The sequence below is a fragment of the Micrasema longulum genome, unplaced genomic scaffold (assembly GCF_059751315.1).
Source record: "Micrasema longulum isolate JH-2025_06_02 unplaced genomic scaffold, ASM5975131v1 h1tg002175l, whole genome shotgun sequence".
Lineage (NCBI taxonomy): Eukaryota > Metazoa > Arthropoda > Insecta > Trichoptera > Brachycentridae > Micrasema > Micrasema longulum.
In genome coordinates this window covers 127,429-141,829 of record NW_028279340.1, presented here as the reverse complement: position 1 = coordinate 141,829, position 14,401 = coordinate 127,429, and the positions used below count along the sequence as shown (strand labels likewise).

General features: G+C 31.5%; 2 protein-coding genes and 1 long non-coding RNA gene across 5 annotated transcripts; 2 read left to right on the top strand and 1 right to left on the bottom strand.

The window, feature by feature from the left end:
• Positions 1–38: 38 nt before the first annotated feature.
• eEF1beta (elongation factor 1-beta) lies at positions 39–3,580 on the top strand. Its single transcript, XM_088239496.1, has 3 exons — positions 39–203; positions 2,052–2,280; positions 3,176–3,580. Exons 1-3 carry the CDS (start codon positions 124–126, stop codon positions 3,518–3,520), a joined length of 654 nt encoding a protein of 217 aa, XP_088095622.1. The 5' UTR covers positions 39–123; the 3' UTR covers positions 3,521–3,580.
• Positions 3,581–4,830: 1,250 nt separating this feature from the next.
• On the bottom strand, positions 4,831–13,659 carry LOC148272840 (erlin-2-like). 3 transcript variants are annotated; one of them, XM_088239493.1, is made up of 7 exons: positions 13,351–13,659; positions 10,908–11,042; positions 8,595–8,675; positions 8,192–8,300; positions 6,675–6,826; positions 6,197–6,349; positions 4,831–5,463 (listed from the first exon to the last, which is right to left on the bottom strand). In XM_088239493.1, the coding sequence occupies exons 2-7, from the start codon at positions 11,013–11,015 to the stop codon at positions 5,107–5,109; spliced, it is 960 nt and encodes a 319-aa protein (XP_088095619.1). In that variant the 5' UTR covers positions 11,016–11,042; positions 13,351–13,659; the 3' UTR covers positions 4,831–5,106. The 3 variants fall into 3 exon arrangements, with proteins under 3 accessions (XP_088095619.1, XP_088095620.1, XP_088095621.1); XM_088239494.1 differs by lacking the exon at positions 13,351–13,659 and adding an exon at positions 11,790–12,043; XM_088239495.1 differs by lacking the exon at positions 13,351–13,659 and adding an exon at positions 11,732–11,781.
• On the top strand, positions 5,717–10,928 carry LOC148272841 (uncharacterized). Its single transcript, XR_015824746.1, has 3 exons — positions 5,717–5,832; positions 5,932–5,994; positions 10,882–10,928. It is a non-coding gene; the product is annotated as an uncharacterized LOC148272841 (long non-coding RNA).
• Positions 13,660–14,401: the final 742 nt, after the last annotated feature.

The following is a 14,401-nucleotide window of genomic DNA, read 5'->3' as shown; positions in this document are numbered from 1 at the left end:
ATTTTTAAATTTAGAACGTAGTCTATGATCGGTTTCCTCTTTCTTTTACCGGTGCAACGTCGTCCCCCGTGGTCGTCACCTGTCTTGAATTTTAGATACTGAAATAAAATTTATCGACCAAAAATGGTGATCACTGATGTATCTAACGCCAAAGGCTTGAAGGAATTGAACGATTTCTTAGCCAACAATAGCTTCATCTCCGGGTAAGATCGATTGACTTTTTGTAGCAAGTTGAGAATTCATAGGTTATAAAATTAGAATTATATTACATTGGAAGATCGAAAATGCCGCCGAACTCTAACTTTATTTTTAATTATCTAAATGTCGTTTATTTTTATCTCATCTATATAATCTAAAACAAGCTCCCGTGAAAGAAATTGTGCAATGACAGCTGTTTATAATCAAAATATAACGTTGACCACTTTGACCATATTCATATTTGACCGTATTAAATGACAAAGCTCAGTGGTTTTTTTTTAACTTGGCCAAAAAAATATTTTTTATGTATCGTTTTATCAGCACTATGATTTTTTTAATGTTTTGTATTTTTTTAAATTACCCAGCGTGACATTTCAAGTTCTCGTCCCCTCCTTAGTGTGTTCTGCTGATTGATCAGTTGACTTACCATCAACTGGAAATCTACCACAACTCTCTTATCATTAAGTGATTCATAAGAACTAGTGACGTTGTTCAAAAAAGTTAGTTTTTTATTGTAATCATTATTTTTGTAGTTATTTTTTTCATGCATTTTCAAGAAACTTCACCATACAATTTAATGCTATCATTTTTACCGCGTGTAAGAGTACATTTTTTATATCCAATTTCCCATAGGGTTTCCTTGTTATTTTATTTGTTGATTTTTATTCATGGATAGTAATTGGCTAATTTATATATTATTTCTGACTGCCGTTTCTGTAAAAATTACCTCAATGTTGTACTTGTAAATTAAAACTTGGTTACATTCTAATTAAACTACTACATATTTATTCAACTATCTGATTTATAAATTGAGAGTACACTGGAACCTCTTTACATGTTCCACACAGCACTGAGTAAAAAAAGCATAATATAAAAGACCAATGGCTGGACAGGTTTCCTCTTATAATAATCAATTTGTGTCAAATCAATCGAGAAATTAAATTATTTACTATTTAGTCAGGTTGTGGTCCCGTGGCTAGTGTTGCGGACTCACAGATCAGAGATCTGAGGTGCGACCCCAACTTGATTCCCATTTCCTAATAGTGAGTTATTTACAACTCGTTGAAAATAGCCCCAAAAATTGTGCCTTAATTTTTTCTTATATTGGAAATTATGTGCTTTAAAAAATCATTAGAAAGATTATTCACTATAACTATAATCATATAATATTATTGTGAATAAACATTTGTTTAAAATCAAGATTGTGGAAAGTCCTCGGTGTGAGTGCAGGCTTGACGAGGAATGCATAGACCACGCGTTGTTTGGATGCCCCATTCGGGATGCATATGCTTTGTACACCAATCCAAACCTTCCTTTCCCTTAGATTCATCTCATGTCTTGTCAGTCTTATCCCCAGGGCTGGTATTCCGAACGAGATTGTAGCGCGGTATAATGCGTTTTACGTACTGAATACACGTTATATCGCGCTGTAAATGCGTTCGGAATACCAGCCCAGAAGTAGTTTTGAACTTATCCAAATTTATTGTTTTGAATGGTATATATTTTGAAACTGTAATATATTTGCATTTATTTTTTTAATGTTAGTACTCCATTATGGCACAAATCATCCTCGTTAGGATGAGTTGCCTTAACTTATTAAAATATATATATATTATATGCCATGTAAGTAAAAGAGCGATGTAGGTATTCCAATAACAAATAGAATAATTATATTATTATTTTGCATTGTTAAATTTTTCATTTCATCTTTGAATTTTGATTTCAAAACTGTATAAAACGAGGTTCCAGTGTACAAAAACAGAAGAGTGTGATTTAAATTAAGGTTTGAACTGACTGGGAATATATATATAAAGATATATATTTTTTAATTTCTCTTAAAACTTTGTGTGCAGATACCAGCCATCCCAAGCTGATGTGAGCATATTCAAGGCACTTGGTAAAGCGCCTTCAGAGGCTCACAGCTTGCGCTGGTACAAGAACATCTCGTCTTACACGGACAAGGAGAGGAGCGCCTGGGGGGGGCAGGCGTGCCCGCTGAAAGCCGGAGGAAAGACCACCACAGAAAAACCCAAGGAGGATGATGATGACCTCGATCTCTTCGGATCTGACGATGAAGCCGAGGTAAAAAATAATTCCACATTTCACTTATTGCTCTGGATAAATTTGAAATATGTACTTCAAAACAGTATTAAAAAGTAAATAGCTACCAATTTAGTAAAGATATTTTAGAATATATAAACTTTTACAAGCGTGTGATATTTTTTTGAATAAAAAAATAATGTTCGATCATAAAAAAAGTATAAGAATTCTTCATTTAATCTTCTAATTATTTTTTTAATGTTGGTGAAGATAATTAAGCTGTTTACTATTGATATTGATGGCTCTCCATGCAGCTAATTGTTTTACACCTCATTTCACATAAAATTATTATTATAATCATAAATATTTATCCGTATTTAGAAATCACTATAGACTCTGTTTAAATAGGATCTGCAAATAAATAACACATGCAAAGGACCTAGAAACATTGCACTAGTCCGGTGTTATCCTTTAGTATTGTTACGGACTCCTGGTCGGGTTTAAGATTAAGATCCTGTTCTACCAAAAATCTATTCTTATTTTAAAACATGGTTATTTATAAATATGTACTTGGAAATACCCCCCCCCCCCCTAATATTTAGGTAAATCATAAGATGGATCATGTTTATAATGGACTTTGTCCGTAAATAAATAAATAAATAAATAATAAATAAATAAGATGCAATTATTAAATGTTAGTAAATAATTATATACAACTACTTACCAACTTTTCTATGTTTACTGGTAGTTATCATAATTATGTACATATTTTGTATGTAATTATTTATTTATTTGATAATAATATTGGAAAATAGTAATATTATCGGAACATCAAAAAAGGATTTGATTTTTATAAAGATTAATTGCCTTACATTATTATTTGGCTCACATTATGCGCAAGAAAAGTGTAATAATGTAATTTATATTTTGTTTGCAGTCCGCAGAAGCCGCTGCAGTGCGTGAAAAGCGTCTGGAAGAATATAATGCAAAAAAATCCAAGAAACCCGCCCTTATCGCAAAATCCTCCATCGTAATGGATGTCAAACCTTGGGATGATGAAACTGACATGAAGATGATGGAAGAGAAAGTTAGAAGTATCGCAATGGACGGACTTGTTTGGGGAGCCTCCAAACTTGTACCTGTTGGATATGGAATCAACAAACTTCAAATCATGTGCATTGTAGAAGACGACAAAGTTTCCATCGATTTGCTTTCTGATACAATTCAAGAATTTGAGGACTTTGTTCAGTCAGTTGATATTGCTGCGTTCAATAAGATCTAAGTTATTTCATTGTTTTTTCTTTGATGTCTTATATTTTCTAATAAAAAAATTAATTGAAAATGGTTTTTCAATCAACTTTAACCGTTCGAATGCCAAACTAGCGGGATGCCAAATGTACCCCAACTGCCAAGCATTTTGCCTGTGCGCACTGATTTTTTAGCCTTTTTTGCATAATTTTCATGTGAAAACAACATAATTGCTGATGGAATTGAATTCTTGATTGGCTTCAATATAAACTAGATATTTACATGCTTTTAATTCTTCAATGGCGTCTATATAAGATTATAACACGACATTCTTAGTGATAACTAAAATTCTGTCTTTGTCTGAAAAACTAATCAAACAAAGACCGCATTACAAAACAGCACTGTATTTATACAAATATAGGATAAAATGCGCAAAAACCTTTATTTAGTCTATGTCTAGTCATTTACAAACAAATCTAGGCACGTACCCACTATTTGTAAAAATCGTAATTCTGTTATCTATCATACATATCATTTACATTATATATTTCTAAAATCTGCTATAAACTGGCATAAACAATGTGCATATATATAATACATACATACTTTTTACAAAAAACCTCTTGTGGATTTTATTCTGCGAAAACTATTGTCACTTTATTTTAATAAAACTATCGAAATACTAACAATGGTAGTGATTTTATTACTTGAATCTATTTCCCGAATACAAATGCGTACATGTATTGTTATCTTTCTGAAAAAAATCTTTTATTTCATAAAATCGAAAAGCACTAAACGTTTAAATCGGGATATGTTGAATGCGGCTTTCGGCACTTTATTTAGTTTATTCAAAAAGTGGTCCGATAAATCCATTCCAGGCCCTAAAGTCCACAATAACAAGGAAAGTGCTAATTCTGCTTGGAAGATTTTGAAGTGCAGAACTCAGTTCAGTACCCAACGGGTACCGAAATTGACAGCTGCTATCTACACTCCGGTATTTTAGAAGTTAATTAATAAAAATGACTACCACATACCTTGCTACATAATACCAATTTTTTTATTTTACGAATGAAAGTTTAAACTGATAAGTACGTTGTTTTTACTTTTCTGAATCAATTTTGATTGAATAATTTGCATCAAAGCTTTGTTTAAAATCACTTAAATTAATAAATAGTCCAGTTGCTAACAACTAAATAATCTGTTCCTAAATATTCTTAAAAATAACTAAATTTATTCAATATGTTTGTAAGCACCTAACTGCGACCATGTTGTAATACTGTTTTATTTTTATCTAAGGATTTTAATAGGAAGGAACAAGTGGAGTGATTAAATAGTTCAAACATATTCAGCAATGGCATATTATTTAATAATATCAAAATATTTTTTTAAAATACTATTTTTAGTTTATTCCCTCCAAGAAATATCAACCCTGCATTTTAATTTTAGACGGTAAATTGTACCAGCATTTATACTAACCCGACATCTCTGCTACAGTTTACTGCGATAATTTATTGAAAAAATATTCAAACAGCATTAAAATTAAATGTGGTCATTGGAAATTATAAAAAATTTAAAAATCCAACATTTTTAATTACATCCTTATATTAATTATATAATGGTTTAAGTTTCTGAGACTTTATTATCGTTAATAATTCCAGATTGTAAAAACATACTGGGAATGTCATTTCCAAAAAAGATTTTAGCATTTTGAGATATATACTCGTATTTCTTTAATTCTATATATTCTTTGGTTAAAAGTAATTTGTTTGCTTCTCCCAATTTGGCCGAATGGTAAAATGCAGAATCAGCTCGACCTCTTTCTTTGGCAAGGTGTATTGTATCTTCTATCATTTCCATTTTTTGTTGGGATTCTTTTTCCATTATTTTTTGTTCATACTGTATTTTTGCAACTTGAGCTTCCTTCTCGGCTTCGATTACAGCTTTTCGGCGTTCTGTCTCTGCTTCTTTTTCAACAACCTTAAATAAATAAAAAATCATACTTAATTATCCTGTACTGACTTCCATAAATAATTTTGAAAGGACAAAATAATATATTTTTCAAGCAATAATATTTTTTATTTAAAGTAACATGATCCGCTGAGCAGGTATGTTGTGTCCCTATTTGCTTGCCAAATCAATATAGGCCAGATATAGAAAGGAAACTGTCAAAACAGTCCTTTAAAAATGCTAAAAATATTTCTAAATTTAAAATGGTATGCTTTCCTTCCATGTGACATGGTGACAGTTACCTTTTGTTTATTGATCGAATTGTATTGAATGTTAAATAATTATGTACCTATAAGGTTTTAGTTTTGACTGTAACTTGTATCAACTAAGGAAAAAAAGGTATGTAGACTAATAAATAGTCTTCATTTTTTTTATATTCAATCAACTAATCTGCATAAATTGTTTTCATTTATCTTTATTTTTCTTTTTATAAAAAAGAAGAAAAATTGACATCAGAAACATCATACATACATGGAAATCTGTGGCTTAGAAGGATCGTTGGTAAACTCACGATACTAATCTTTACTTTTTAAGACTTTATTGCATCAAGATTTAAATAGGTCAATGCTTTCTTGGCTATAAATGTTTTAGAATTCAAATAGATGATTTAAAAAATAAAACAAACAAAACTGGTTTTTATGAAACTAGATAGCTTTTTTAGATTGATGATATTGCATAGCAACTAAATATAAATATGTAAAACCTTTTGATGTTGTGCGGCTATAAGCAGTTTTGATTTTTCGCCTTCCATCATTTCATAATTTTTGCGAATGACTTCTGGAATTTTGGGTTTTGTAACTCGCACTGCCTGGATCCTTAGACCAGGGGCCATTTCGTGTAAATCTGCTTGCAAAGCCTATAAAAAAACAAACAGGGTGATTTATTATTTTTAAAAGATCATAAATGACAATAATGTTACCAAATTAAAGCATTAATAATTTTTTTTATTTACTCAAAAGATGGTTGGTTATTTATTTTTTCTGTAAAAGTGTAGATGCATTTCCATAGCCATTACAATGAGAGGGTGTCTAAGTATATAAATTTTTCCCATAATATCCGTAACTCACGAGAATTGAGACAAACATTATTTTTAAGTTTGTTAACCACTTTGAATATGCATTCACAGAAAAGCACCCGATATAATTTCAATTTATGGTAATTAAAATAATAAACATTATTACCTTTTTAAGATTTTCATCTATTTGATCAAACAAGTCGATATATACTTCGTGCAAGGTGTGAACACTGCAAAACTGATTCAACTCGTGATGAACTTTGTTAAATATTAGGGTCCTGTCGTAATCAGCGGTGTAGTTTCTTACAATATCTAAAACTAAACAATTTCGCATTCATTAGACTATTTTCTTAAGACAAAAATGTTTTAATATAAAATTCTCCACTTTTAATTAAAAGAACTTATCGTCTAAAATCAAGTCAGCAAGATGATTAGAGGAAACTTATTGAAACTAAAATAATGTTGAAATGTCCATCAATTTTAATAAACTTCCTAGCGGATTAAATCTAGTTCTTGTCTATACAGATTTAGACATACTCAAAATATTGTGAATAACCACAATTAAATTATTTGGACATAGTGTGAAGAAGATACATGCTTTGGAGATAGCTAATAAAATAATATTAGGTGTACAATTTTGCTTCTGCCGTTTTTTTTCTGAAATTCGAGGCCTTATTGTAAAAAACTGGTTATACGTTTGTGATTCAAAGTATTATCCATCGCTGGCCACTACTTTCTCCCATCTCTGGGCAGCATACGAATCCCGCATTGAAAAAACCAGTCATCATTTAAAGCGATCCACGAATCGATCCAATTTTTTACTTCTTCATAAGACCGGAAGTACTGGTCAGCCAGGCAGTGTGCCATTGATCGAAGCAAGTGATAGTCAGAGGGAGCAACCTCTGGATAATACGGTGAGTGGGGTAGGACTTCCGATTTTAACATTTCCAAGTATGTCTTGACCACTTTTGGCAACACAGGGTTGAGCATTGTCGTAACAAATTTTCATAATCTCTACCTAATTCAATTAATTAATTATTATTAATTAATATTAATTAATTCAATTAATTAATTCAAGTAAAATTATTGTTAATGTAGGCTAAGTGTAAATAATTAATGTAATTTATAAGAACCTGCTGACGAGTTGTATGTATGCAACTCAGCAGGACTTTAATTTAAGAATTTTTTTGTAAATATTTTTGAAAAATAAATAAAATAATACCTATATATCTGTACTTCAGAGGCAGACGGATGCAAATCCAAACGTAAAATGTTCAACAAGAGACTAAAGAATCTACTTCCTTTAAGAGGTTTCTAATCATTTATAGCATTTATTTGTATTTTCAGTATCTTAAAACATTGGTTCTTTCATTATAAGACTTACATTTCTTCAAAATCAATGGACATGATCATAAACTGGATACGAAAATCAAAATGTCATTTCATTAAATTCATGCATCCGTTGTAAATCATTTTACTATAATCAGTGCATGTTGGTGTAAGCTTCCAATAGCGTATGTCCTATCAGAATGTTGATTTACTACTATGGTGAAGGTGTATGGCGGAATTTACATGTTAGTGTAATTACTGTCATGCCGGTGGTCGGTAGGGGATTATATACAAACATTTACTAACATTTATGGCACATTATATTTACTATCCATAATAAATACATATACAAACCACTCTCAGGTTCTAATTTATTTACAACTTCGATTCTGTCAAAGTATATCATCACGCCTCCACTCGTACCACAGGGAACGTTTGTTACTTCATCAGTTTGCAATGTTACCTGAAAAATATAATAATATGATTCACATTTTTAAACCCTTAGATAATAGGCAAGTTTATTTTCTATGAGAAGAATCTTATATTAAAGTTCTACTACTTAAATCTTATATTAAAGTTCTACTACTTAAAAAACTAAATTAAAAGCTCATATGGTACCTATACACTTATGTTCAAGAAAGTGCACATTTTTTTTCCTTCTGTAAAATATTTTGTAACACATCATGACGCTTGCCTTTTAAAATCAATATTCTTAAATATGGAAGAGGCAGTTTTTATGCATGTAAAATTGACAAACCTGAATTGACTTGTATGTTGTCAAAAACGGAAACATCATGTGAAATCCAGGTTGACTTGTCAGTGGGAGCAGAGCTCCGCCCTAGAAAGTAATCATTTTTAGTATAATAAATTAAGCTGGGTTGAGGCCCCGTGGCTAGTGTCGCGGACTCATGGATCAGAGGTTCGAAGTTCGCACTCGGCTCTACCACAACTTGGATCCCATTTTATAATAATGAGTTATTTACAGCTCGTTGAAAATGGACCCCAGAATTGAAATATTTGGGTAAATCATAAGAACGCAAATATTTATTATCTTTGCATAAAAAAATTGAAATATAAAGTTTACGATCTCACATGGAAAGCCAATTTTTATATTGTAATAGAGGACCGTACTCACAAAACGAAATATATACAAAAATTTTAATTTTCAGGACAAAGTTTTTTTTATGAATACACAAAAACAAAAATTCCATTTTATAGAGATTCTACATCATAAATCATATTTTATTGGAAATCCATAATATAGAATTAGTGGAAATATTAATTTTAAAAATCCAAACTCTCCGAATTTCCACACAAACAATATAAAATCTACATATTTTATGATAGGAACGTATAGAAAAATTTATTTGTGTTAAGAATATAACATATAAGTTGGCTTTTGCGTAAAAGCATTGATATTTTAACATAGGCAGAATGGTGAATGTTACAGTGTGTAAAATGGCCACTGAAACCAGCCAATGACAGGTCATAAGCCCTGAAAATGCCTAGACTTCCATATAACCCTTCTCAAAAATGTTCTCCCTCTCTGTTGCAATAAATTTTGATTTTAATAACTTCCTAGGGAGTGATCCAGCCTGTCTACAAACATTTGGACATACTCAAAACATTGAGGAAATAATAAGTTTCCCATTGCACTGCATTATTAGCCCCGCAATCATAAATAGGTTCAAATATAGCTGCATAGGTACCTATCTACAAGTACTATGCACTAAACACTATACTGTGGTCGTAAGCAAAAAGGGAGTTATTTGTAAAGGTCATATTTTGAGATATGACACTTTTTAGTATTTATCAACTTCGTGCAAATTTGAGATTTTTTTTTAATGAATTATGAATAAATGTTGATTGTTTCTAAGGCAAAAAACCTTTGTGCGTCTTATTCTTATTCTTAGTGGTGGGGGGCAGTGCGATGCAAGCTCCTGCATTGTGACAGGTCTCCGTGAATAGTTCTCACCCTCCAAGCCCGGGTCTATAAAGAGCCTGGTCACGGTGGGGAAGGCGAGAGTTTACATTTTGCTAAATCTCCGCCTCCAAGCCCAGATCCGTAAAGTATCGGGTTATTAGGTAGGGGGTGAGCTCTTTAACATCCTCAGGTTTAACCAGTGGTCCCCGGATAAGGCTCCTTTTATGATGCAAAGTATCACATTCACATAGAATGTGTATAGGTGTTTTCTCATCTGCACTGCAGAACTTACATCTAGAAGTTTCGGAAAGGTTCATTCAGCAAGGTGTTTGTTCAATCTGCAGTGCCTGCAGGGGCTCTAGTGATAATCCTCACTTGATTTCGGCTGAGCTTTATTAGGTCAAAACTTTGCGAGTACCCTTTTACAAGTTCCTTTGCATGGTGATGACCAGGTACTTTTTGCCAGAGCATTACACTCTGCTTCCTGGCCCGTGACCTAAGCTCATTACGAGGAGCACATTTAGGCAACCTACAGTAGGGTTCAGGGCCTATCGGGGCTGTCTCAGCTCCCGGCCTTGCCAATTCATCTGCTGCCTCGTTACCGTCGATGTTTGACTGTCCAGGTACCCAAATTAATGTCACACTGTAACACTCACCGACACAATTGAGCGCCCGTAGGCACTCCAAGGTTAATTTAGAATTGATATCGACATAGAGCAGCCTGGCTGTCTGAGAGAACATAAATTATTTTGTTTTTGTATTGTCTGCGCAAATTTTTATGGGCTTAGTACCATAAACCTTTATGTGTCATATCTACACCGCTATATTGTAATATTGCTAAAAAACATAATATGGTTTTTTGTACTGAAATATTTTTTTAACTGCTTATTGCTATACCCATATCAAATGGTTTGAAATTTCTGATAAAACATTGAACTCATTTTGTGATTTTTGTCAAAAAGCTGCCACTTTGCTTGTGCTGGCAGTATACTGTGAGGCAGACTGTAGTCTGGTATTATTATTAGTAGATCTAAGAAAATGTCAAAATAAACATATGACCTTTTGTTTCCACATTGAATCGGTGATAGTGAAATATTAATTTTCGTAATGTTGATCGTAGGTAAGTAAGCAGATTATAATATTTACCCTGAAGTATACGCCAACATGTCCTTCTTCAAGTTTATGCAGGGAAAAATTAAATATACATCCACATAATGCCACAAAGACACCGAGGACCAATACTGAATCTACCATTGTGTAGTCTTTTTACTTTACTAATATCTAAAATACAAAACATACATATTAAAAGACGATTTTATAAAATGAAATCTAGACACGTTTTTCCCATACTAGCTACATCTAAGATATAGCAAATATTGCGTTGTCCTCAACAATTTCAAAAAAGGTATAGTAAATCACAATACCCATGCAGAAGAGATTAGGGATGTTGGGTCTATCGCATCGTTTCGTATGATGGCGATGATTTTTGTTAAAAACAAACATCCATATATGTCATCAGAAAGCATCTGGATTTTATAACAATGGTTTTGAAATTAATATTGTATAATTATTGTTTATTAGTTAAGGTATAACTAGGTGTCCAAATTTTATTTGTACAACTTTCTAAATAAATACATTACATTACAAACATTCATGTGAAAAAGAGAAATACATATTTCCTTAGTTCATATTTATTTCTGTGTAACTCGTTACTATAGATACCACACTAGCTGGCAGCTGTCAGTGTTATTATTTATATACTTTTAAATTGTGAAAAATATATTTAATATTTAATATAAAACTAATTTATCTTCTTATTCAATAAATTGTATTATATTTACAAATGAAACAATATTATTTCTAATTGTGTGTGGTGGCATTTTGCCCTTGATAGATATTTTGCCCAGAGTCTAATCTATGCTCAACCTTTAAAAAAATATATTTCCATTTGATTTTGGTAAATTTATTACATTAAGGAGGAAAGTAGATTTATGTCACTAACTCCACTCAGAAGCTTTTGTCACTAACCTTACTCGGTGGCTTGTCAGAACCTGTCAAATTCCGCGTGTAATTTGTTGCAGGCCATTTCGACTCTGTGTTTTTTAATATACTGCTCGATGGCAAAGACAAAGGTAAGTTTTTCTTGTTGCATGATATAGACAAAGGTTTTCAGATCATTTCCTGTTTACATTATGTGCTGTCAGTAGTTTAAATCAAGAATTATGACGATAGGCAAATAAACCCGCATAAGTTGAGCCTTTGGGTTGTCAATTTTGCCCAAACTAAAAAACGTGTTAGGGTTATCACTTTCTTATTTTAATAATTAGTTTAAATTAAATTAAAACTATTATGAAGGTTTTGCACTTATTGGGTATTTTAGATTTTCAAAAGTATTATCATTATTCTGAATATTTAAATTTAATTCTTCTTTGCCTTTCTTGATTCATTTGATGTGTTTTTATATATCTTATATTGCTATTTAATAGTTTCTGAAGCATTTCTCATTTTTTGCATGGTATGCAATTTGTTTCTATATTAGATCATTTTTATTATATTTGGAGTTAACCAGCCTCCATTATTATCCACCTCAAATGATATTTTTTTACTTTCGTAGGACTTAGATTCAGAAATAATTTCAATTAATTTTTAAAATTGATGTCGTCTGGTTCCTTCTTAGTTGTTCATTAACTATATTTCCGAAATAGTAATTATTTCTCACAACAAAGGTATAAGTATTTGCCATTACGAAAACTGTGTTTACCTACCTGTTATTAATACTCGTAATTGTCATTTAGATAATTAAGACTAGGATTATTGGTATGTGTACTTAAATAAAACATTTCTTTAAATAAACTAGATTTATTAATTTTTCTTAAGTTACCAACCAGATTTTGACAACCTTAAGGCTTATAAATTGCTTGTATGAAAACAAATGGAATTCGGCGGGTAAATTTGCCCAACTGTTTTTAGACTAATATTTTATTAGTTAGCCATTGAAAATATGTTCAAACGACAATTTTGCCCTTGAATTAATAATTCGATAAAGTAGTTCTTAGACAAGAATGCCATATGAGCTACAGTTCAACAAACAATGGTTTCGGGCAAACATGGAGGTAATTTTGCCCGCCATCAAAATTTTTAATTGCTTGAAATCGCATTTCAATATGACTGAATTTACAATTGTAACCCGATTCAATGATTACCAAGGCCATTCTTGGAAATTAAAAAGTAAAGCATAACATACATTTATTTTGAGAAAATCAACATAATCGTAAAAAAGCGGGCAAAATTGGACGGTTTCGCGGTATGTCATTGAGGTTAATACTTTTCACTAATTTAAATGTTTTAAAAAACAAATTTTATGATTTTTGTTATAATTTCAATACAAAAAATAAAAAAGACAGATCGTAAGATTATAGTATTACCGCAGATTTATTAAATAGTGAGTTTTACAAATGTGAAAATATTTTGTTTTTTGTGCAGTCAAAATATTTTAGGGTAGAATGCTAAATACATAGAATGATATATAATTCTGTAGCCAAATACTTATAGGTTATAATTTCATCAAAATGTAAAGAAACGAAATTACCTTTGGTGACACTTTCCTCGTGAGATTATTTGTTGAAAAAAGTTAACACTTAAAACCTCGGAATGGTTTTATTATAATGTCTGTTACGAATCATACACTGATCACAGATAAGTATTATGATTAGACAAGAAATATTGAGTAAATCGTAACATATTTAATTAACGGTTATAAATTTTCGGGGTACTCTGTTCCGGTTTAGATTTCAAATTATTATGGCAGGCCTAACTGGTCCTAGATTGTACCCAAATTCATTCAAATATTTTTGACAGCATTTTAAAACGCTGCTGCAGTTACCGGCAAAATGCAACTAATAGTGGGAATAATCGAATTAAAATAATCGAAATATTCGATTATTAAAAATATCGAGACATTTCGAAATGCTTACAACTAATCGAGTTCACTCGTACTAATCGGAAAAATAGTCGAGATATCTCGAGTGAATTCATTCGAAATGGTTTTCCGAGACAATCGAGATATGAATTCGGACTTGAGATTTCGAGACAATCGAAATATGATTTCGGATCTGACATTTCGAGATATGAATTCGGACATAACATTTCAAAAGCAATGGTAATTAATTTTAATGATTTTTCGGAAGGGCAAAATATCATTCGTGTTCAATAAAATTCAAGTATGTAATGTTAAATAAATTGTTGCTATGACCTCGGGTTTGTAATATAAAGGGACTAACCTGAGCTGATTAAGATGTGGGTAAACATTCACAACTTTTAACATTTCAGTGTGTCGTATCATCAGCACTGTGATTTAAATTTTGATTTTATTTTGAAATTACTCTGCGTGTGACGTATTAAGTTCACGTCTGTTAGTTTGTTTCCCGGAAATAGGATAACTATCATTATCATCATCATTCCCGTTCCACAGCTAATGGTGCATAGGGCACTGCATTGGTAAACCAATCGCAGCGTATTTTGATCATTTTGTGTTACATGAAGGTCAGATGATCAGTCTTACATCCCTGGACCTCAAGGTCCAGGGATGTGTTTTTGGTTTTGTTACAGATTAAAATATACTTACTATAAAAAAAACAATA

What these genes read in the sequence shown, in the direction of transcription:
- eEF1beta (XM_088239496.1), top strand. Translation starts at nt 124, where the DNA reads ATGGTGATCACTGATGTATCTAACGCCAAAGGCTTGAAGGAATTGAAC. An exon ending in AACAATAGCTTCATCTCCGG is followed by an intron (nt 204 to 2,051) that starts GTAAGATCGATT and finishes CTTTGTGTGCAG; the next exon opens with ATACCAGCCATCCCAAGCTG. An exon ending in GATCTGACGATGAAGCCGAG is followed by an intron (nt 2,281 to 3,175) that starts GTAAAAAATAAT and finishes TTTTGTTTGCAG; the next exon opens with TCCGCAGAAGCCGCTGCAGT.
- LOC148272840 (XM_088239493.1), bottom strand. Translation starts at nt 11,015, where the DNA reads ATGGTAGATTCAGTATTGGTCCTCGGTGTCTTTGTGGCATTATGTGGA. An exon ending in CAACATACAAGTCAATTCAG is followed by an intron (nt 8,301 to 8,594) that starts GTTTGTCAATTT and finishes TATATTTTTCAG; the next exon opens with GTAACATTGCAAACTGATGA. An exon ending in TAGCCGCACAACATCAAAAG is followed by an intron (nt 5,464 to 6,196) that starts GTTTTACATATT and finishes TATTTATTTAAG; the next exon opens with GTTGTTGAAAAAGAAGCAGA.